The sequence below is a fragment of the Taudactylus pleione genome, unplaced genomic scaffold, assembly GCF_031769625.1.
Source record: "Taudactylus pleione unplaced genomic scaffold, aTauple2 ptg000070l, whole genome shotgun sequence".
In the NCBI taxonomy this organism is placed as follows: domain Eukaryota; kingdom Metazoa; phylum Chordata; class Amphibia; order Anura; family Myobatrachidae; genus Taudactylus; species Taudactylus pleione.
The window spans coordinates 13,365,628-13,390,622 of record NW_028284472.1 but is presented as its reverse complement, the minus strand read 5'-3'; the positions used below and the strand labels follow the sequence as shown (position 1 = coordinate 13,390,622).

Genomic DNA, 24,995 nt, shown 5'->3' with positions numbered 1-24,995 from the left:
GCGCGTTCATAAAAAGTTACTGTCAAGTTCAGAAACTTTGGCTCAGACCGTAAGCAGTCCAGGGTCACCTAAATCCCTTTTTCCTGTTTTATCCAAGGAATCGGTGGATGAGGAGGATGAGGACGACATCTTGCCTCCGTAGAACCAGTTTGTGCAGGGACACATTAATTGCCAGCTTGTTTTGTGGGGGCCCAAACGAACCAATCATTTCAGCCACAGTCATGTGGCAGACCCTGGCGCTGAAATGATTGGTTTGCTAAGTGTGCATGTCCTATTTATACAACATAACCCCAAGGACAATTCCATCTTGCACCTCTTTTTTTTCTTTGCATTATGTACTGTTTGGGGCCTAGTTTTTCAAACTGCCATCCTGTCTGCCACTGCAGTATCACGCCTAGATGGGCCACGTGTTTGTGCCGCCCACTCGTGTCGCTTAGCATAGTCATCCAGCTACCTCGGTGCAACCTTTTGGCCATAAAAACAATATTGTGAGGTGTGAGGTGTTCAGAATAGACTGGAAATGAGTGGAAATTAAGGTTATTGAGGTTAATAATAGCATAGGAGCAGAAAAACCTACACATTCTGTGATTTTAGCTGTTTTTATGCTTTTTTAAAAAAAAATACAGATCCAAAACACAAAACCCAGAACCCAAAACACGGAAGGGTGGTTTTGGCAAAACCAATCCAGATCCAAAACACGAAGAAAGATCCAGATCCAAAACCAAAACACGAAAAGTGGCCGGTGCACACCCCTAGTGCGAATATGTACGTATATGTGTGAACTTATGCAGACACGGCCTCATCATGAGCCGCACATTAAGCTGTTGCAATTTGAAACACTGCCAGCGATCGAAAATCCCTTGAGAACATCGTCCTGTATCCTTATTTGGCCACGTGTATGTGATCACATCGCCCCCCGCGGCCTGCAGCGTTTCAGAGCAGTCAGCATCAGTAGTATCTGCATTTGCAAAATCTCCATCCGTGGTGTAGGAGGTCCCACTGAAATCAGCCTGAGCTCTCCACACGCGCACTTCAGAATAATGTCTACACGCGCACAACATGTCCAAGGGACGCTTCCTCTAGATTCAACATCGGTCCGCATTAAGCTGCATACACACGTAACGATTTTGTAAACGAACGATTTTCGTTAACGATTTTCGTTCAGTTTTTACTTTGAAAAAGTGAACGATTTTTTCAACGATGAACTTAAAATGTTCCTTCCCTTAATGAAAATCGTTCAGTTGGTCAGTCAGAATGAACTACAAACTACAAACGGGAACGCGCATGAACGATAATCGTTCATCGTTATAACGACGTCGTTATAGTTAAATCGTTCAAAAGATCGTTATGTGTGTATGCACCTTTTGAAACTGCGCTCAGCCCTGAATAAGGCTCATTAGGCTCTGGGTCGGTATTGTTTCCAGTTCATGAATGGCCAGGGCACCCTGTGCCGGCCCAGGAGATGGCGCCCTAAATTTTTTTGGGGTGTGGCCTAATTACCATAGGCCACGCCCCTATGTGACGTTATTTGGAGGCGTGCCCGCATGGCACGCCTCCAAATAACGTCAGGCTGGGGGTAAAGCCCAGCACTCCGTCACTGGCTGGGCTTCCCCCAGCCCTCTCCCGTCAGTGAATGGTTGCCGCACGCATGCGCGTGGCATCCATTCACTCTCTGGGGGTCCGGCACCTCCGCACAGCTGCGGCGGTGGGGATCCCCAGCCTCCCGATTTGACCACCCGCGGACCACTTCGGCCCGCGGGTGGAACAGCGGGACAGTACTGTCCCGCTGAAATCGGGATGCTAGGGAGGGGTGCCGCCCCTCTACGGGTGGCGCCCCTGTGCGACCGCACTAGTCGAACACCCCTAGAGCCGGCCCTGTGAATGGCCCAAATGATGTTAGAAGTGCTGGCTGGACCTGCTGCGTGCTGTTATGTAGTGGAATGTTGTGAATGACCCCTCTAGCATTATGTGACCTTCCTGTAGTTACTTTAATTTACTGCTCTTCTACTAAGTTACTTCCATTTTATAGATAGGCAATCTCTTATCTCATGTTTTTTATAATCATCGTTAACTTGTTTTATGCTCTTTTTAAAACCTGTTTTATTACATAACAGCATCTGTGTCAAGTGAGAGAATCTTGTTGCATAAGCAGAGGTCATGAAAAGATAGCGGTGTACCAGTTTAAAGCAATCTGCCACCATACTGACAGCGCAAAGCACCCGTATTTCCTATTTTACTGTGAGGCCGCAGGTTCATACCTGTACCCAGAGCTCCTAGGCTGAGTCTTATAATTGGCGGGATTCCCCCAAAATATCCTATTTATGGACTGCGGCCCTGATTCAGAGCCGATTGCAAGCGCTGTGCACTGCGCATGTGCCGCGTCCGGTGTGCGCAAGCCCCGCCGAGCGACTGAAGTTCAGTCGCTGCGGGGCTCGCATCAAGATGGGGCGACTGTCGATGGTGAGTGACAGCTCGTCCCGTAATGTGGACGGGTAGGGGGGGGGCTGGACAAACGCAGGCGCCTTAGGAACGCCTGGCGTTTGTAGGGAGGTCTTACTGACATCACTACTGATGTCAGCAGTGGACTTCCTGCTCTATTACAGCAGGGGGTCCACTCGGCCTTGCGGAAGCCTAGACCCTACCGTAGGGTCTCGTCACAAGGTCGATGGTCGCGATTATTGCGATGGTCTCCTGGCCGCTTGCACAAGCTGTGGGTGGTCTCCCACAGCTTTGCGAGCGGCCTGATATAAAAAAAAAAAAACGCCCACAATCCCAGCGTGCAGGCAGCGGCAGCGAACGGCTCTGAATCAGGGCCTGCGTCCCTAGGGCTAATTTAACAGATCAGGAAACATTCACAACTCCACCGACCCCTAAATTCTGCTGCTGAAAATGAACTCATTACGTCAATCAGGTCGGCTCATCAGTAGTCACATGTAAGAAATGCTACAAGGCTTCAACTCACCATAAATGGGGCAAATCAGTTCCGTGTTACCAGGAACAAACTCAGGAGCTGATTCTAAGGGCTCTATTTATTAACATTATTTTTACTAAAATAAAGTGAAAAAGGGTGTTTTCACACCCTTTTCACATTATTTTAGTTTTATCCTGTATTTATTACAGGGCAATTGGAGTAGAATTAGTAAAATTCTACTCCAACCCCCAGTATCACTTATTTTTAGTAAAGCAGATCGCATTTCCCATAATTGTAATGGGAAATGTGATCTGTGTGCAAGTTACTAAAAATAAATTGTAAAAAAATACAGGGGAAAGCCCTGTGATAACAACGCCACCTGGAGGTGGCGTTATTCAGGGTCTCCCCCGGTTACCGGGCTCCCACTCTGCTCTAACGGTCTGCTCAGCGCTCGCGACCGGGTCTGAATCAGGCCCAGAAACCTCTGTCTCCTTTCGTTCCACTCCCCTCGTCACCCTAACCTTATGCCTACCCTCCCCCTTCTTTTCCTTCTGTATTCTTTAAAATAAATCAAAGTATTATCTAAACATGCACCCTCAGGGGATCAGCGGATCCACATATAATAAAAAACTATAGACTTTGAATAAGTGGTTCATCATTTCTTAATCATTCCACAGTCCATGAGCAAAGGGCGGCTGTTAGAGATGTAAACCATTCATTTTGATAATTGTTAACCAAACTGGCGTATCTCCAATGGTCCGGGGAGTCGGGTCTCTTATCTCGCTGACAATCTGTACAGATGATTTTGGTTCATAGGGCGCCTATAAAGAGTAACGACACTGCTGATAACAAGACACGGGCGTTGCTATACAGTATGCTCAGACGGTGAGGGACCATGGCTTGGTGGAAGGTGTTGGGAGCTGCCCTGGGGGCTGCGGTGATATTAACCATCGGTCTTGTGATCGGACATTTCGCTATCTCAAGTACTGACGATGACCCAAAGTGGGTGAAGGAAGTTGCAAGAGATCTGGATGAAGAATTCATTCAGCAGTTTATGAAGGAGGTGGATAACAAGAGGATTGAGGAGAATCTGAGGTGAGAATGACAAAGACAGTCTACTTTGCCAAACTATGGGGGAGATTTATCAAGTATTGGAGAGTGATAAAGTGGAGAGAGATAAAGTACCAACCAATCAGCTTCTAGCTGTCATTTTACAGGCTGTGCAAGAAAGAAAGACAGAAGCTGATAGCAATGTGCAACTTCTCCACTTAATTACTCTCCAAGATTTGATAAATCTCACCCAATGTCCCCCTGTCCTCTCCTGGCCTACAAGTTGATGTAAAGAGCAACTAACTGTGCATTCTGGATATGATACAGCACAGGTCGCAACGCTGCATTCACACACACCCGGTCGATGTTTGCAATCTGTGCATGCGTATGCATCGCATTGCGCGAACCAGCCACTGCGATCGGGATGCGATTGCAGAGGAATGGCAGGAAGTGACCGTTTGGGGGTGGTCAGAGAAACGCAGGCGTGCTTGTGCGTTAGAACGCCATTACAGGGGCGTGCTTAATTCAGCCACTACGATTGCATACACAGCCTGAGTACTCATTGCGTGCAGGAAGTTTAGCAGGTTGTGAGGGTCAGGTCAACCACAACTGTGCGTATGGGTTTGATGGTTCTCGATGTTACCGATGTTTTCGCTGTCTTGCTAACTAATGCGGATGTAAGTAAGGTGTAGGGGGCGGCTATATGTAGTGCTGGGCGTCTGCATCTTGTCCTGCGGGGGCAGTCTGATCGCATTCATTTGCATAGTATCACAACGGACGGGTGCGTGCGAATGCAGCGTTGCGATCCTCGCTGATTTGGTCCCCTTGGTAACACCGTGCTGCACTGCAGGTGGGGACAGATGTATAATGTGCAGAGAGAGTTAGATTTGTGAGGGACGTGTCCAAACGGAAATCTAAAGTGCAGTGTAAGAATAAAGCTGTCCAGCATTTGTGGGCTACATGCTAAAGCAGCCAGTGTTTACCCTGCATGCACAAATAAGGTATGTATCTGCAATTTTTGCATTGCAGCATGGTTTGTTATCTTACTCTGTTCCCAATTCTGAATCAGGATCATTGATCTCTATCAATGAAAAAAAATGTAGAAGCTCTTTTACCTTTATCAGGCTTTGCGGTGTTTCTCATTGGATTTTTCCTTGAGGCTGTGTGCAGTGGCGTCACTAGGGGGGTGCGAGGGGTGCACCAGGTATCACCCTCTGAGGGAGTGACACCAAAATGCAGACTCCTCCTCCATGACCTAGAACCGGGCACTGCACTCTGGTTACAGTGCAGCCCCCAATCACTGAGCAGGAGCAGTGCAGGGAGATTCTCTAGGGAGTAAATTTACTAAGATGGGAGTTTTATTTAAGAAGTGATGTTGCCCATGGCAACCAATCAGATTCTACTTCTCATTTATCTAGCAGTTCTAGAAGATAATACATGGAATCTGATTGGTTGCTATGGGCAACATCACTTCTTAAAAGTATTCCCTTCTTAGTAAATTTACCCCTAGGGGTAGCCGGCATTTCCGGGTGTGCTGGGCCCACTGCCAGAGCAATGAAAAAAGAGGGTGTGTGGAGATGCCACGCTTCTTCACTGCCAAGAAGGATATTAGATGCACTGGGTGTTATCGATGTGCAAGCGTTTTGTCCACCAAGCGCTTGGTTCTTGAAACTAATCATAAAACAAATTAATCTGCTCCTAGTTTTCCTGCAAATGTGCAAATCCAACCTACCAACACTGTAGGTGGTATGCTCAGATTTGTCCTGCACATTGCCCAGATACTATAATCATGCAGAAACTGCAGTGTTCGTGTGGTTTTCAGGGAAATTTACTATAATAAATAGCTACAGAAGAAGGGGGAGTGAAGCAGAAGCTTCTTGTGGTTAAATAGTTTGTTAACATGTAACATTTAGTATTATTTAAAGTAGGTCATCAAAAGCAGATAGTATTTTTTTACCCTGCATGCAAAACAATCAATAAAAAAATGTAAAAGTATTTGCACCTCTTTGCAGTGCAGGTGCACAGTCACTAAGTTTTTTTACTCTGCTCCCAACCCAGAATCAGCTCCTGTCTGTACATTTCCTGCATTCTCAGAAGGGGAGTTCTCTATATGCACCAGTGCTTCCAGTATAAAGTCACCATGCATTGCTTGTATCTGCTTTTCTGCAGAATCCTCTCACAGAAACCTCACTTTGCGACGAGTGTAGCAGATGAGGACTTGGTGCAGTTCATGCTGTCTCGCTGGAGGGACCCAAACAGCGGCCTAGATGAGGCTAAGGATGAACGATATGAAGTGTTCCTGTCATTCCCAGATGATAAGAATCCAAACAGTGTCAAAGTTTGTAAGTGGTACTGTCTGTAAATGTATATATACAGCCATGGTAATGACACAAGGTTTGGTTTTCACAAAGTTTGCTGCTTCAGTGTTTTTAGACCTTTGTCAGATGCTACTATGGGGAAGTAACATTACAAGCATTTCATAAGTGTCAGATGTTACTATGGTATACTGAAGTAACATCACATCATTACATAAGTGTCACATGTTACTATGGTATACTAAAGTAACATTACATCATTACATAAGTGTCAGATGCTACTATGTATACTGAAGTAACATTACATCATTACATAAGTGTCAGATGTTACTATGTATACTGAAGTAACATTACATGCATTTCATAAGTGTCAGATGTTACTATGTATACTGAAGTAACATTACATCATTACATAAGTGTCAAAAGTGTTTATTGTTAATTACATTTAGTTTATGCAAAGAGTCAATATTTGCAGTGTTGACTCTTCTTTTTCAAGACCTCTGCAATTCGCCCTGGCATGCTGATAATTAACTTCTGGGCCACATACTGACTGATGGCCGCCAAATTCTTGCCTAATCAATGCTTGGAGTTTGTCAGAATTTGTGGGTATTGTTTGTCCAACCGCCTATTGAGGATTCACCACAAGTTCTCAATGGGATTAAGATCTGGGGTGTTTCCTGGCCATGGACCCAAAATTTCGATGTTTTGTTCCCCGAGCCACTTAGTTATCACTTTTGCCTTATGGCAAGGTGCTCCATCATGCTGGAAAAGGCATTGTTCCTCACCAAACTGTTCTTGGATGGTTGGGAGAAATTGCTCTTGGAGGATGTTTTGTTACCATTCATTATTCATGGCTGTGTTTTTAGGCAAAAGTGTGGGTGAGCCCACTCTCTTGGCTGAGAAGCAGCCCCACACATGAATGGTCTCAGGATGCTTTACTGTTGGCATGACACAGGACGGAGACTTTTGGAGGATGGCCTAGTGTTGAGAAGGGCAGCAAAGAAGCCACTTCTCTCCAGGAAAAACATCAGGGACAGACTGATATTCTGCAAAAGGTACAGGGATTGGACTGCTGAGGACTGGGGTAAAGTTATTTTCTCTGATGAATCCCCTTTCAGATTGTTTAGGGCATCTGGAAAAATGCTTGTCCGGAGAAGGAAAGGTGAGCGCTACCATCAGTCCTGTGTCATGCCAACAGTAAAGGATCCTGAGACCATTCATGTGTGGGGTTGCTTCTCAACCAAGGGAGTGGGATCACGACACTTATGAAATGCTTTCAACTTTACTCCAGTATACCATAGTAACATCTAACAAGAAGGTCTAAAAACACTGAAGCAGCAAACCTTGTTAAAACCAATACTCGTCTCATTCTGAAAACTTTTTGCCATGGCTATACATATATATATATATATATATATATATATATATACAATGTATAATATATTATAATAGGATCGTGGTAGGAGGTCCCTTTCCTGGGGTAGATGGACACCTTCTAACATCAGCCAGGGATCAGCACACCAATCCAGGTTTACATGCAAGCTAGATGTAGCTAGTTCTTATTGTGCAGTATAAAAAACAGAAATAAAAAAAAAAAATCCTTGCCCGTCTGGGCACTAACTAAACAGATTCCCTCTCTCCAAAATGTTGGACCTATTGCCCTCACCACAAACATAGGCATGTGCACAGTACTAACCAGTGCCGGCTCCAGGGTCGGAGCACCCTGCGCGCGACTGAAAATGGGGGCGTGACCTAATTACCATAGGCCCCTCCCCTGTGTGACGTTATTAGGAGGCGTGTCCGCCTCCAAATAACGTCAGGCTGGGGGGAGCCTCACTAGCTGGGCTTCCCCCAGCCATCTCCCGTCACTGAATGGATGCCGCGCTGCAGCAGTGGGGGGTCCCCAACCTCGCGATTTAACCACCCGTGGGCCACTTCAGGATGTTGGGGAGGGGTGCGCCCTCTATGGGTGGCGCCCCCGTGCAACCGCTCAGGTCGAACACCCCTAGAGATGGCCCTGGTACTTATGATAAGTACAGGTCGAGTCTCCCATATCCAAAATGCTTGGGACCAGGGGTATTTTGGATAACGGAATATTCCGTATTTTGGAATATTTGCATATCATAATGAAATATCTTGGGAATGGGACCCAATATACACACAGAATGCATTTATGTGTTATATACACCTTATACACACAGCCTGCAGGTAATTTTATACAATATTTTCAATAATTTTGTGGCTCAAGCAAAGTTTGGGTACGGAAATTAAATTCATTTATGTTTCATATACAACTTATACACACAGCCTGAAGGTAATTTTATACAATATTTGTAATAATTCGTGCCTTAGACAAAGTTTGTGTACATTGAACCATCAAAAATCAAAGCTGTCATTATCTCAGTCATGCCAAAATAATTCCGTATTTCAGAATATTCCGTATTTTGGAATATTTGGATATGGGAGACTCAACCTGTTTAACACAGTGGGCCAAATGTAATAGGGTGAGAGTTTAGAAAATGAGAGAGTGTCACAGCCGTAAAGTGATTAAAATAATGACAAAAACCTATGTTGTGTACAAATAATTAAAGATAATTTACTTCTGTGTTTGTCCTTATATTGTCCGCATAAACCACTGAAAAATAAATAGAATTATTTTCGGCCTTGTTATTGGTTTCTTAATGGAAAGTAATTGTTAGAAGAGAGAATATCTTAATATAACTATAATGTTAATTTCACAAATCTTGTGACAATATTAAATATAATGTTACCTCATATAAGGATTATATAACTTTCTCACATGTCACTTATATAGAACACTATTCAATAACTATCTCATAAATAAATATGTGGTAATGCCGCTTGTGTAAAGCCTATCAGAAACATATGTCCAAATATAAATATAATTGGACCTCAATTAAATGGCCATTTACGAACATGACATAATGTCATTAACAGATTAATATATTTAATAGCACGTATCAATGATTTTCTTATATAATGTGATGTATCGTTCAATAACCATCATGTTGCTTATGCAGTTGTTCATTTCTGATAATTGTATCATATTGTAAGAGATCTCAAAAGTATCACATCACAAAATTGGAGACATAGGGCTTAATTCAGACCCGCTCGCGAGCGTAGGACGCTCGCAAGCGGGTCGATGGTGCCCTAATGCGCATGCGCACGATGGCGCTCAGTCGTGCGCATGCGCGAGACCCGCATAGCAACAGCCAAGCTGTCGCTCCGGGTCTCGCACCAAAGGGGGCGTGCTGTCGATGGTGACTGACAGCACGCCCCCTTTGGTGGGCGTGCTAGGGGCATGGCTGCCAGACGGAGGCGTTCCCATGTGAACGCCTACCGTCTGGGTCCGGCCCCACTGAGCCAAAATCACTCCAGGGCTTGCGGCAGCGAGACCCTATCGCAGGGTCTCGTCGCAAGCCCGACGGTCGCGATGGTCTTGACCATCGCGACCATCATCATGGACGCTCGCTATAGCTGTGGGTAGCTATGCGAGCGTCCATGAGGCCACTCCAAAACGAGGTAGGAGGGCCCTGATTCAGAGCGAGCGCTCCGGTCAGAGCGTCCGGCTCTGAATCGGGCCCATAGTATCATCTAGTTTAAATATATACGTTGTTTTGTAGCATCCAATCTAAATCACCATGTTGTACTACAACCATCATTCATTTCGTAAAGAAGCAAGACTTCAATCTTAACTCACAGTTAATCTGTGTTTTCAATGAGATTTATATTCCCCAATTAAATAAGAAATGTTGTATTGTGTCCACAGTTAATTCAATAGGGCGCTGTACGGAAAAGCTAAATTCCGTTAATCCTCAATATATAATTTATAACTATTAAATAGTTGTTACTAACTGGGATCTTGTTCTATAATTAACAATACTGATGGTATATATCTCCAACAGACCATGTAGTAAAAAATGATTCACGTATATTAGAAACTGCTGTATAAGACAGTAAAAAACGATAGTAATTATGGCATATATAACCACTAGTATTATATACTGATAGTGGTTCACGTGTATTCAAAGCAGTGCTTTTAATCTGTGGTGAGCAGTATAAGCTTAGCTTTCAACATAGCATAGTTTATTCCATCATTAATAATATGGCTTATATGATCAGCGGCACTACACAATAGTAAGTAATTCACATATGTTTGGAACAATGACTTCGAGCGGTGGTGAGCACCATAGACTCAGCTTTCAACACAACATAAATTGTTCCATAGTTAGTATAATATATGGAGTCAGCAGCACCGCACATTAGTAATTAGTAAACGGGCGGGTCCCCCTTCTCTGTCTTTGTGTCCGGGCCCGGTACTAGAGTCCTGGCAGTCCTACACCTAGTTAATAATATGGGTATATGAGCGCTGGTATGGATTAAAATTGGTGGACCGCACAAATAAAAATATATGAATGTAATGAATAATCAGTAATCAATAATAAAACAAAACAAACAAAAAAAATAAATAAAAAAAAAATAAAAAATAAAAAAAAAATAATAATTAATAAAAAACAAAGATGAAAATAGAAAGAAAAAACAGCAAAGGAGAGAAAAGGCATAAACAGTATTATGGAATTAATGTTTATAGTCTTTATAGACTAGTTGGGGGTGTGCCAGTTCTGCATGTACCCCACGAGGGGTCCGCTGTGCTATTGCCACCTAACTCACCCTAACTAGCTCGGCGTTGACTGCTGACTTCAGCTGCAGATTCCCATCTGAGCCGCGATCACATGTCCCGCCGGGCTGGCGCCGCTTGATGACAGAGGGCGTCGGGGGATGTTCAGTGGGCTTGTAGCGGCAGCAGCAGTTGTTCTTTTCCTGGGCACTCCTTCCAATCTCCAACGCGTTTCGGACCTTCCACGGGTCCTTTGTCAAGGATGAAGGGGGTGGGCCTTAGTATGGCTTTATTTATAGTGTGACTAATTAGTAAAAAGAGTTAAAACCCGGATATCCGGTCCCGGAATTTGCAGGAGGGTTGGAGGCAAGCACATGTTCTTTTTTCTGTGCCTGACTCCATTTTGGTTTATGCCAGAATGGTGTAGATTGAGAAAAGTTAAAGAAAGATAAGCAATGATATGAAACTAACAAAATAAGAATAAATATAGATAAATAAAGATAATAACATTTAAAATAATAAATAATAAATAAAAATAAAATTAAAATAAAGTGAAATAAAATTAAAAATAATAATAATAATTGCTAGTGAATAATGAATCTAAAAATTATTATTTTGATTTTAAAATACTTATAAAAATGCTTTTAATTCTATATCAATGTTCAGTCCATACGGTTCCAATGTGTGGAGGTTATAGATCCATTCTGTTTCTTTTTTCTTTAATCAGATCCTCACCAAATTTTAGATACCTTTGTCTGGAAAGAGACTTACCTCTTATGTTCAAGTGATATAAAGTCATTATATACAGTCATCAATCACGAAAAAGGTTGTGACGCAACTAGACATTACCTATCATCTCAATCAAAAATTCCAAATGAACAGATAAACTTCATAATGGATTCAATAGATTTCATCCTTAGGAAAAATTATTTTTGGTACAATGGCGACTTTTTTCTACAAACAAGAGGAACTGCAATGGGCACATCCTTTGCCCCTTGCTATGCAAACTTGTTTGTAGCATGGTGGGAGGATACTCATATCTGGCAGAATAACCCGTATATTGGAAACATCAAATTGTGGCGCAGGTATATTGATGATTTGCTATTTATCTGGGATGGAACAGAAGATGACCTGAAGCAATTTCTTATTTCTCTGAATCAGAACAACCTAAATTTAGAATTCTCATCTAATTATAGCAAACAAATGATTATTTTTCTAGATTTGGAAATATTTATAGAAGATGGTGGAATAATGACCAGAAATCATGTTAAAGATGTCAGTGGCAATAGCATTCTGCCTATTCAAAGTAACCATCATTCAAAATGGAAAAACAACATACCAGGGGCCAATTTCGCCGCCTAAGAAGGAACTGTACCAAAGATGACACCTTTAGGGTACAGGCAACAGAAATGAAGTCAAATTTCATCAAGAAGGGTTATAAAGAAAAAAAGACTATCAGAAGAAATTGAAAGAATTGGCAAATTAGACAGAGGCACACTCATTCAATACAAGAACACAAAACAAGAAGAAGAAAGACCAGTCTCATTCATAACATAGTTCAATAGCAATTACAAACAGATCGAAAACATCCTTATGAAACACTGGAATATATTGAGGCTAGATGAGGAAGTGAAGAAGATACTGCCAGCACAACCACGTATTATATACAGGAAGGCATCAAACCTCAAACAACAACTAACGAAAAGCTTCTACGGGACCCAGAACAACAAAGAGAAAATAAATAAAGCTTCAAAGGGCCTCCATTTTTACAAAAGTTGCACTGGCTGTAAGAACCAGATTAAGGACACCAACAAGAAAACAGAATTCAATTCAAACCAAACAGGACGAAAGTATCCAGTTAAGGATTCCATCTCATGTGAGACCGAAGGAGCGATATACCTATTAGAGTGCCCATGTGGCATTCAATATATCGGCCAAACAAAAATAAAAGTACGAATATCAGAACATATATACAACATCAAGAAAGACCTCACTACTCACAGTGTATCAGCCCATTTTTTAAATAACCACAATAAGGACCCAAGAGGATTGAAGTTTATGGGTATCGAAAGAGTAACACAAAACTGGCGAGGTGAGGATCTGATCAAAACATTAAAGAAAAAAGAAACAGAATGGATCTATAACCTCCACACATTGGACCGTATGGACTGAACATTGATATAGAATTAAAAGCATTTTTATAAGTATTTTAAAATCAAAATAATAATTTTTAGATTCATTATTCACTAGCAATTATTATTATTATTTTTAATTTTATTTCACTTTATTTTAATTTTATTTTTATTTATTATTTATTATTTTAAATGTTATTATCTTTATTTATCTATATTTATTCTTATTTTGTTAGTTTCATATCATTGCTTATCTTTCTTTAACTTTTCTCAATCTACACCATTCTGGCATAAACCAAAATGGAGTCAGGCACAGAAAAAAGAACATGTGCTTGCCTCCAACCCTCCTGCAAATTCCGGGACCGGATATCCGGGTTTTAACTCTTTTTACTAATTAGTCACACTATAAATAAAGCCATACTAAGGCCCACCCCCTTCATCCTTGACAAAGGACCCGTGGAAGGTCCGAAACGCGTTGGAGATTGGAAGGAGTGCCCAGGAAAAGAACAACTGCCGCTGCCGCTACAAGCCCACTGAACATCCCCCGACGCCCTCTGTCATCAAGCGGCGCCAGCCCGGCGGGACATGTGATCGCGGCTCAGATGGGAATCTGCAGCTGAAGTCAGCAGTCAACGCCGAGCTAGTTAGGGTGAGTTAGGTGGCAATAGCACAGCGGACCCCTCGTGGGGTACATGCAGAACTGGCACACCCCCAACTAGTCTATAAAGACTATAAACATTAATTCCATAATACTGTTTATGCCTTTTCTCTCCTTTGCTGTTTTTTCTTTCTATTTTCATCTTTGTTTTTTATTAATTATTATTATTTTTTTTTTATATATATATTTTTTTGTTTGTTTGTTTTGTTTTATTATTGATTACTGATTATTCATTACATTCATATATTTTTATTTGTGCGGTCCACCAATTTTAATCCATACCAGCGCTCATATACCCATATTTTTAATCTGACCACTATTTATTGAGCTGCGGAAATACAAGCGCAACACACCATTTTTATTTTTTAGTCCTACACCTAGTGCCTAACTCTAACCCCTAACCCTATCGCTAACCCTCCCCCTAACCCCGCTACTTACCTTCGGGATGCGGCAGTCAAGATGCCGGCGCCGGGATTCTGACTGGTGTCGAGATTCCGATTCCAGTATTCTAAGCGTCGGCATCCCCTATGGCAGGATTTTAACTGTATCCCACAAAAACAATAGGGGGAAATCAGATTCAGAGATGTACGCTAACACAATGGTTAGCGCACATCTCTGATGTTTGACATGCTGCTGCGTTTGGGGGTGAAGTGGAGGCATGGCTGGCCACTGTTCCCGGAAACGTGGGCTTATCACCCCCATATTCCGGGAAGAGTAATGCCAGGGTCTGTGTCGGTGGACGCAGATTTCCTGGCCTCGCAAGTGACCAGGAACCGGTCAGGCAGCAGTAACTTTCAGCTTCCACAGATTGGCCAGCGGAGCAACCATCACGACTGATGGTCGCAATGGTGATGCCAGGCTGCATCCTCATTCGCATCGATGGGCTTACAGATGCATAAAGGAGCTGTCTGTTTCCTACAGACGCCTCCTGCTGCATTAGCATTTTAAATGGATGGAATTGCGCAGCCGCTTGCGTGCCGCTTGTATGCTGCTTGTGTGCTTGTATGCCGCTTGGGTGCCGCTTGTATGCCGCTTGTGTGCCACTTCTATGCCGCTCGTGTGCCGCTTGTGTGCCGCTTGTGTGCTGCTCCTGTGCCGCTTGTATGCTGCTTGTGCACCGCTTGTATGCTACTTGTGTGCCACTTGTATGCCGGTTGTGTGCCGCTTGTATGCCGCTTATATGCTGCTTCTGTGCCGCTTGTATGCTGTTTGTGTGCTGCTTGTATGCCGGTTGTGTGCCGCTTGTATGCCGGTTGTATGCCGGTTGTGTGCCGCTTGTATGCCGGTTGTGTGCCGCTTGTATGCTGCTTGTATGCCACTTATATGCTGCTTCTGTGCCACTTGTATGCCGCTTGTGTGCCGCTTGTGTGCTGCTTGTGTGCCGCTTGTATGCCGGTTTTGTAACGCTTGTATGCCGGTTGTATGCCGGTTGTGTGCCGCTTGTGTGCCGCTTGTATGCCGTTTGTGTGCCGCTTGTATGCCGGTTGTGTGCCGCTTGTATGCCGCTTATATGCTGCTTCTGTGCCGCTTGTATGCCGCTTGTATGCCAGTTGCGTGCCGCTTGTATGCCGGTTGTGTGCCGCTTGTATGCTGCTTGTATGCCGCTTATATGCTGCTTCTGTGCCGCTTGTATGCCGCTTGTGTGCCGCTTGTGTGCTGCTTGTGTGCCGCTTGTATGCCGGTTTTGTGCCGCTTGTATGCCGGTTGTATGCCGGTTGTGTGCCGCTTGTATGCCGTTTGTGTGCCGCTTGTATGCCGGTTGTGTGCCGCTTGTATGCCGGTTGTGTGCCGCTTGTATGCTGCTTGTATGCCGCTTATATGCTGCTTCTGTGCCGCTTGTATGCCGCTTGTGTGCCGCTTGTGTGCTGCTCGTGTGCCGCTTGTATGCCGGTTGTATGCCGCTTGTGTGCCGGTTTGCAATTCTGTCCATCTCTGAATCAGGCCCGGCATCCTCAAGGCAAAATTCAGATGGAGAAATGCGCAAATTTCCACAGATAGGTTTGTGAGTTTTGTGCATATACAGTATAGTCCAAACCAATAAAAAGATATAATGCACATTTCTGATGTACTTTTTCTGTTAAAGGCCATAACAGTGAAAATACAAGTGTTATGCAATATGAAATGATATTTTGGAACTGTCATTAGCACATATGAAAGGTATGTAAAGAATGACAAACCTCTTACCTGGCCATTTAACGTGAGATCTTGTTCACTTCTTGACCTTGAGTCGTGTTTGACTCCTGATGACTAATCTGAATGATCAAAACCTTAGTACATTTTGATTGGTCAGATAAGAACATCCTGTCAGCCAGTGATTTCCATTGGTGGATATTTGTAATCGGCCAAGCAGGTCTGTTGGCCTCATGGATTGCAATTACAACCACGCAAGCAGATTGGTCGATGGTGCGTACTGTGCATGCATATGCACCACAGTGCGCGTGTGCAGCGGCTGAATTGTGATCGCACTGCGATCACGCAGAATGCAGGGCCTGATTCAGTACAGATCGCCACTACGATTGCAATTGCGATTATGCAAGCAGTCTCACTGCGATCATATGCTAATCCTCTGCGAACGCTATGCCATCAAAGCACAACATAAGGACACCCACCTTATCTTACACACATCCATAATACTTAGCAAGACTGCAAAACCATCGGTAACCTCGAGTACCCAGGGAGTTTTAGGGTTAGGCACCCCTAAATTAGGGTTAGGGAGGGAAAAGGGTAGGGTTAGGTGACTTACCTGCTCAGTTGGGATTATGCATAGTCGGGCTTCCGGCGACTGCATTTTACACGGCGGCTATACAGCCTCCAGGATTTCATACCCAACCCATTACGAATGTGAGATAGCAGCAATGGGCGTCTTTATGCTGGTGACGGCTTTGCGATTGCAATCATTTGCGTATTTTTGCAGCAGAACTGTGTGAGATTACGGAGCCGCAATCGCAATAGTGATCCGTGTTGAATCAGGCCCTTTGTCAGTGTCCTCCTTAGAACTTGTTATCATGTGTTTGTTTGCCTGAGGCTCATTCACTGGGAACCAATCACACTTATACTGGAGGTACAAGTAATCACATTGGCATTTAGCTGACCTTAGCTGTCAGTGTACAGGTTTTATTTTCATAGCGCTGAAGATTGATATGTACTGTAACAGGAAGAAGAACCTGTCCTAGGGAGCAATGCTTATAATGCTAACAATGCTTATACATATGCCAAACTATGAGCAGGTTGTTTAGCTTTGTACCTGTACCTTATACATGTGTGTTCAGATTGGATAAGTTGGTTGTTACAGATTTGTCCACATACAATGGGATTCTCAAATATCCCCATTTAGTGCACCACAGGGTTTGTAACTTAGAAGCACCATGCAACGTTTTAATATGCGTCTTAATATACTACGTTATATAAATATTTTTGTGATAAAAATACTAATCTTAAGTACTTAGGGTCTGATTCAGAGATGGACGCTGTGCGCCTTTGTACGCAGCGCCTGTACTATGTAATATGCAAAAGCCGCAGATGCCTCCTGCTGGTTTTTGTGATTCGCTGTTGCATCAGCATCGGATCACTTCCGTGACAGTCAGACATCTGTGTAACTTTAATGCTTGGACTTGCAAAGCTGCAGGTGGGCGTCTCAACGCAAATCCCGGTGGCTGTGAGATTTGAAAAAGAAAAAAAAAAATTACTGACCACGTCGGATTTGAATTGAGGCTGAAAAGTGAAAGTTAGTAAATAATGATGATTTTAGACATCAAAACGTCGCCGATGTCCATAGTTTTTGGTCTTTTTTTTTTTACCTTTAGTAAATTTCCCCTTTAGAGTCTCAGCTATTGTTAAATTGTATCCCTAGGCCATTTCTGATCAGCGGCTGCCGGCACTAATTCTGCTCATCGCATCAAGCATAAGAGGAATAAAGATAAATGATCAAAGGATTAAAATATAAATGTGGGAGAGGATGGGGAAAGAACTGTGGGATCAAAAGGAGGAGGAACAAATGGGATGGGGGGGACAATGACAGACATATACACAAAGGGGGTCAGAGAGACACACATGGGGACACAGAGAGACAGGTACATTTGAAAACAATTGAAGTCAGAGGGACTAATACAAAGGGGGGGACAGACACACAGGGGGTAGCAGAGACAGACACAGGAGGGGACGTGGAGGAAGAGCCGGGATGCAGGTGCACACACAAAGCAGCGCAGCCTGTGTAGGTGAATGGGCTCTGACTCTCTAAGGCTAACAGGCAGCGCGGCCCTCATCCCTCTCTGGAGGAAGTTGTGCTATGTTAGCCCGCTATATTGTGTATCTCTAAATTGTACAGTTGGGACAAGAAGAGTTTGTGCTTATTTGTATCTAAGTTGAACACTTCTCATTTATTTAGTAACAGTTATTTACAGTATATATAACTCTTCTTTCCTGTGCACAGTGAGCCCTGATGGTAACGTCCAGTTTACATCACAACGAGCTGAGTCTGAACTCACCGCAGACCAGAAGGATCCAACCATTCTACAACCCTTTGTTGCATATGCTCCCAATGGAACAGCCAAGGTATAAATGTGTTAGTTTGCAAGTATGGTGTTTGACAAAGGCACTATTTTCGTCAGTGTCATATTGATACAATACAAGTATGGCTTTGAGGATCCTGCCTTTTTCTCACCTTATTAGACCTCCTCTGTCACTGAGAGGAGTAATATAAATAATAATGATGTAGCACCCTCTAGGGGATGTTATTGGTAGTTACACCCGTTTTATTTTTAAATATTGCTGCCTATTGCAGATAAAGCATGCCTGAGACCCTGGGAGGATTGTGCAGGGGTGGGGCCAAATCATGAGATTGGAAAAGGGGGTGTGGTCAATGGAAACATCATCAAAAGGGGACGTGGGAACATAGGGCCTGATTCAGACCCGCTCGCAAGCGCTATGCTTGCGCTTGACCGCATTTTTTGCCTTCGTACATCCCATCCTTTATACACTAGATTTATACTACACTAGATGTTGTCCTCGATGCTGCCTGGGTTTTCTCTCCCTCTTTTTACTCTCTCTCTCTTTCCTCCTCTGTCTTCAGCACTCCCCCACACTTTTCTCCTCTTCCTCTCTCTCTCTCTCTTTCTCTCTCTCTCTCTCTCTCTCTCTCTCTCTCTCCCTCTTACTCCATCTCTCTTTTCCTCATTAACTGTCTGTTTCTCTTATCAGCACTTGATTTTATTATATAGATTATCCTTAGCATTATCTGTTTCTTTTCATCTTTGCTATAGTACTTTTTTGGGACATCCTCACCTTTTCTCCTGTAAAGAGTTTTTGGTTGGGGTTAATGCTGTGACGCTGTTATTGGGTGATTTTCAGGAGTGTCTGTGATGTCATCAGGAGGGAGTGTGTGATGAGTAAGTAAGAGAAATAACAGAAGTGTTTGGAGACTGTAGATGTGTGTTATGCTGGTGGGAGGGGTCATCATTCATGACATAATTTTTATCACTTCCCAGCTTTATATATATATATATGTACTGTATATACGAGTACAGTAGGCCTGATTCAGAGCCGCACGCAATTCCGATGTACGAGTTGTTGTGCGTTCTTTCGCTACTGCGCGTGCACGAAAAGCCCTAAAAACTCATACGAAGTATGCATTACACAAAGTGTACGCACAAAGGCGCTGTTGCGTTCCAGGCGCACGGTATGTGAGAAATGCCATGGCAAAGCAACGGGCGTTCCCGAGAGCTGACTGAGAGTTGGCTTAGCGCATCCATGGAGGTGGTCCGTCTTATGGGAGTGTCGCGGGTTTGTCGGTGAAATTGGTTGCGTACACAGACGCCCGACCACTCACATAGGAGGCTATGCGCGGACGGAGAAACTGCCCCTGCCAGAGAAGTACTGGAGCAAATTCTGATGGTACAGCCGATGGCAGTGTCTAAAGATGCACCATTCAGTATCTCAGCGCCTATGGGTGCTGCCAGTGGGCGTCTCACTCCTGGCACATTTGGACTCACGGGAAGGGCTTTGTGGAGGCATTTGCATAAAGCCGCAGATGGTCGGCCGCCCAATAGACGCAGCGCGCCTCCATCCTCCTCTGAATCAGCCCCAGGATGTCAGTCTCACAGTGTTTCACGTCCAGTGTCTCTCATTTTGCTCTCTGTGCCGGTTTATTTACCAGGGAAAACTGGTTTATGCCAATCAAGGGAGAATAAGTGATTATCAGCACCTGCTGGCTAGTTCTATCGACCTGAATAACACCATCGCAATCGTTCGCTACGGTGGGATCGGCAGAGTTACTAAGGTGAGATCTCTCTGAGCACTAGTATATATACTGTAGCATGCAGCAATGAGGCTAAGGCTTGAGTGTGGAAATTGCTAGACACACTGTACATACTGTAGCACAGAAATAGGAATGGGCGCTGTACTGTAACTAATAACTATACTCATTTACATCCGCTTGGCGCATTACTTTCCGTAATACCATTTATGTTTCCTCCAGTTTTGCTGAATAAAATGCTTCAATGTATCTAACACCGAATATACTGTTATTTTTAGTGTCAGATAAAAGGCTAACCTACCTGTTAAAGTGCCCGGCCTGGTCCCTGAGTAATAACACTTCTTCTATCGGTCCTTGCGCTAGATCCGTAGTCACACCACTCCATTCTTGCTTACGGATGTGCGTAGAGCAGAACTTACTTACAGGTCCTCTGTGAATTTTCAGGCAATAAATGCTGCCAAGTTTGGAGTTATTGGAGTGGTCATTTACACTGACCCAAAAGACATCAACGATGGGAAGACCCATCCTTCTGAGACGTACCCCCACTCCTGGTACATGCCGCCATCTGGGGTGGAACGTGGTTCATTCAAAGAGAACTTTGGAGATCAGCTCACGCCCTACTACCCAGCTAAAGGTACTAGTGGGTTGGCAATGGGGTTTGCATAAATCCTGGGGGTAGCTTTGGCTGCGAATGTTTCTTACCTTATTACCTTGCCCTCTCCCCGGACGGAATCGGTATGACATACCGCTGGACCTCTAGAGACACCCCAGTCTGTACATAGTATGCGTCTTAAGCAGTCTTTTCTCAGTTATTAGTTTAGCTGCCCTAATATATGCACTATGAGTAATTATGAGATTCCACAGTGCACATACCACCACTACCATGCTTCAATTACTCACCATTGATTCTAAGTATTTATTTTGCAGAGTTCACGTACAGAATCCCGGAGTCGGAGATAAAGGGCATCTCTGACATACCTGCACAGCCCATAGGGTTCGAGGATGCCCAGAAGTTGTTATGGTAATTTACTACACCTTAATCATCTAAACGTGACACGGGATATCATTATATATGTCTAGACACCTGTAAAATAGATCTAAATAAACAGTGAATTCTGATGTCATAGCATAAAAATGGTAAGTTCTGATGTCATCGCTTCAGTATCCATTAAGGAAAGTTATGAACTATTAGGTATTAGGCAGCCCCCTACTCTAAATTATTACCAATAATAAGAGTCCTATAGATTGTAAGCTTGCAAGCAGGGCCCTCTTACCTCTATGCCTGTCTGTTATTACCCTGTTTTGTTCTATCAATGTTTCCAATTGTAAAGCGCAACGGAATATGCTGCGCTATATAAGAAACTGTTAATAAATAATAAAATAAATAAGAGTCCTCTGGGATTTCCGGGACCTGTATAAAATCATGAAGCCTGGTTAATGGGAAAGAAAAAAGTTGCTTACCTTATTTTTGTTTTACTTAAAAGTAGAAAATAATGGTACAGGGTGCTTATCAAGATAAGGAGCCCTGAAGTGCATCTTTCAATGTCTTCCGGGGAGTTATATTAGTGTTGGCCATTGACCATTGATGGTTCATGCCCATTGATGGTTTCCTCCTGATGGTAAATGGGGTGATGGTTTTACCATCAATGGGAAGATCCGAGTATAAAATACCATAGCTTTTAAGTGCTGCACATGTGTGGCCGCAGTCCCCTTCCTTTGAGCATGTGCTGACCTGATCCATTGATGGTTTAACCATTGATGCTCCCCCCTCCTGATGGTAGAAAGCACTTTGACTATCACCATAACCCATCGATGGCCATCCCTATGGTATGTTCTATTTAGATGCCACAATGACGCCATCACTCAGGGCATACAATGTTTCTTGGACCAGTGTCATAAATTTCATAAAGCACCATAAGTTTCTCTTCTTCTTTACTTCCATGGTTCTGCTGAGCAGAGGGTGGCTTTCCCTTACTGCCACCGAACTTTTCCAGATCGTTAAAAAGGCCAAAGAGGCTACATTTTGGGAAGGCAACTGAACCCCAACGTAAGGACGACCTAATTAGAAACATTTTGCTGACCTATTGGCACCGAAATTATTTGCTTTATTGAGCTCTTGCTTGTCCTTTGTACATAAGGAAGGGGAAGCTGATGGAGGTTACCGACTTATGTCTATTTATTAACACGGACATTAAATTTTTGCTCCAAGATCTTAGTGAACCAACAGACCTCATGTAACATAAGGAACACTATTATCCTAGTGACTTATAAAACGGAAATCTTTAACTATGCTGAACTTACTGGATGCCCAGAGGCATTTGATAGGTTGGATTTGTTCACCGTACGCCAACGCTTTGGCTGGCCAGAACTTCGTCTTACTGCTATCCGCCAAACCTATCCTGTCCCTTCTGCTCAATGCTCAATCATAGTCCTTCTGTCTTCTGCTGTCCAGATTAAAGAGGCTGTCCCCTGTCCCACCTCTTGTTTGCCTGAGCCTTTAGAAAATTATATAAATAGGTTACGGTCGTAATACTGACAGTCAGGATGCCGGCAATTAGAATGCCGGTGCCGGAATCCCAGCACTTGTCAGAATCCCGGTGCTGGCATCGCGGGTTCTCGCAAGAAGCTCATGTTTTTGAAATATGGAGTGCACTATTGCGTTACCTCCATGATTGCTCTTTACTTGAGGCATTCTACCTTACCAGGATGGCCGCCGTTTGGTCTTCAGCGCATGCCCTGCGCCATCTAGTCACTGCATATGAGCGCCACAGTGGGATGTGGACGAGTTCCACTTAGGTCCAAAGAGCCTGCCACATTATTTAGTATACGGGCTGCGTATACCAGCACTGCTAACTTCATACATCACCGGCTGGGGCTCTGTGTGTTCAGCTCAAACTCCACACTATTCAGATACTGTGAGCGCGGATATACCAGTAACTACTACTACACTTCAATAAACCTGACACCTGGCTAAGCGCATGGACAGTTTGGTGTATCTGCAATTCTGCTGGTGGTGCGATTTAGCTCTGCATACCACCTCCAAGTAGTACACACTTTTCAATACATGTAACCAGCGGGATGTAGTTACCTTTCCGATGGACGGGATGCAGGGTGTTGAAATTCCGACATTGGAATCCCGACCCGGGACTAAACATAGGCGCCTAAATCCCGATGCCAGTTTAGATACCGATGCCGGAACCCTGACAGCCGGCATCCCGAACATAAATATAGCGAGGTGGGGTTAGGTGTTAGTCGCTGTGTTGGTGGTAAGGTTTAGGCACCACGTTGAGGGTTAGGCTCCAGGGGGGAGAGGTTAGGGTTAGGCTATGGACTGGAGGGGTTAGCTTTAGGCACCACTGGGTGGGGGGTTAGGGTTAGGCACTAAGGAGGGAGGGTTAGGTTCAGGCACTATTGGGGGAGGGTTAGGTTGAGGCACTAACGGGGAGGGTTAGGGTGCGGGGTTGGGAGGGTTAGGGTTAGAGGCAGAAGGGGGGAGGGATAGCATAGTTACGTACCCCTGTCGGTACTGAGCATCGGGATGCTGCTGCTGGTATTTTGACTGCTGGCACCCCAACTTCCGGTATTTCATACCCAACCCGTAACCAGCTGCTACGTAACTCTTCACATTACGGTGATCTCACGTTAAACAAAAATTGTGTCAGAAAAATGAATAGAAAAATTTGTTGGAAATAATTAATACAAATTTATAAAATAATTATAAAATGTTAGTTTTTTTTTTTTTTAAGAAAATTATAATGATGTAAATAATAAAATTATTAACAAAAAAAGTAAATATTTCATATAATTTGACCTGGCTTGGGCATACACTGGCAGTGTACACTGGCACCGTATGCCCAAATTCTTTCATTTTTCTGCACATTGTCACTGTTTGTTTCGGATCATGTCTTGCGCATTGTAGAAAGTTATAATGATCCATAATCCTGATTCACAGAGGGACGCTATGCCGATATTCATGGAGTTTAGCGATTATCGATAAACTGCGCATGGGTCTAAGTTGCACTGCGCATGCTTGAAGGGTCATTACCGCAGTCGTTTGCAGCGACCATTTACTCGCAGTGTGATTGACAGTCATGGAGCATTTGGGGGAGGTAACGGGGAGTGGTGGCAAAAAACGCAGACGTGACGCGACCGTTTTGAGGGTTTGGTGCATCCTGCATCTGTGATCCTGTAGGCAGGAAAACTGTCTCTGCCGTCTCAATGCGTGCGGCCATTCTGTGCGACCATAGGGTAATTAATGGAGAGCTATAATGGAAGCGACAGATGCTGCTTCTTTGTACGCATATGCTAAGACTGCCAAAGCTGCAGGCGGGCATATAAATACAATGTAGCATTTACAAACTTTGGCACAGCAGCTGCATACAGGATCACAGCTGTAGTGACATCCCTGACCCAGGCCGCAAGTCTCTGAGGCACCTCAGTGTAGTCTGCGTGGATGGGATTTCCTTCTATAATATACAATATTGCATTTAACACAACGTTGTCTCTGAATGCTGAGTATTATGATTGAGAGGCCTGGGACAACCCTGTCACTGACATCATGTCACCACCTCTCTTACATGGAATAAGGGAATGAGGCTCCCACCCTCCCACCTTAGGTATACAGCTCGCAGGCAGGTTAAGCAGTCACTGTGCCTATGTTTATAAAGTGCGTATTCTATTCTATTCACAGTGAAATGGATGGACCCAGTGCACCGGACGGCTGGCAAGGATCTCTGGGCTGTACTTATAAGCTAGGACCAGGCTTCCGGCAGAGTAATTTCAGCAACAGGTAATGTACATCTGTTATTTTGGTAATTACTAAGGGTCATTTACACAACTAGGAAAACTTGAATACAGATCACCACGTTCTAATGATACTGCAAGAGTATTGCCAGGTCCACAGCCACCGGGGAACCGGTCGGTTCAGATGGGCAGCCAAACACTAGGATAGGAGTCCTTTATGATAATATAGCACTTGTAAAAAGACTCTGTGGTTACTTCCATTGGTGTTTTCTATTTTATCACTAACATTACATTATC

The 24,995-nt window shown here is 43.8% G+C and overlaps 1 protein-coding gene across 1 annotated transcript in view; it reads left to right on the top strand.

The window, feature by feature from the left end:
- Positions 1-3,806: 3,806 nt before the first annotated feature.
- LOC148533777 (aminopeptidase NAALADL1-like) overlaps positions 3,807-24,995 on the top strand; it is an 85,520-nt gene continuing 64,331 nt past the window's right edge. Inside the window, exons 1-7 of the mRNA XM_088467356.1 lie at positions 3,807-4,006; positions 6,131-6,303; positions 18,135-18,256; positions 19,857-19,979; positions 20,400-20,589; positions 20,883-20,976; positions 24,646-24,744. Of these exons, the coding sequence (XP_088323482.1) occupies positions 3,807-4,006; positions 6,131-6,303; positions 18,135-18,256; positions 19,857-19,979; positions 20,400-20,589; positions 20,883-20,976; positions 24,646-24,744 (1,001 nt within the window). The remainder of the gene's footprint in view (positions 4,007-6,130; positions 6,304-18,134; positions 18,257-19,856; positions 19,980-20,399; positions 20,590-20,882; positions 20,977-24,645; positions 24,745-24,995) is intronic.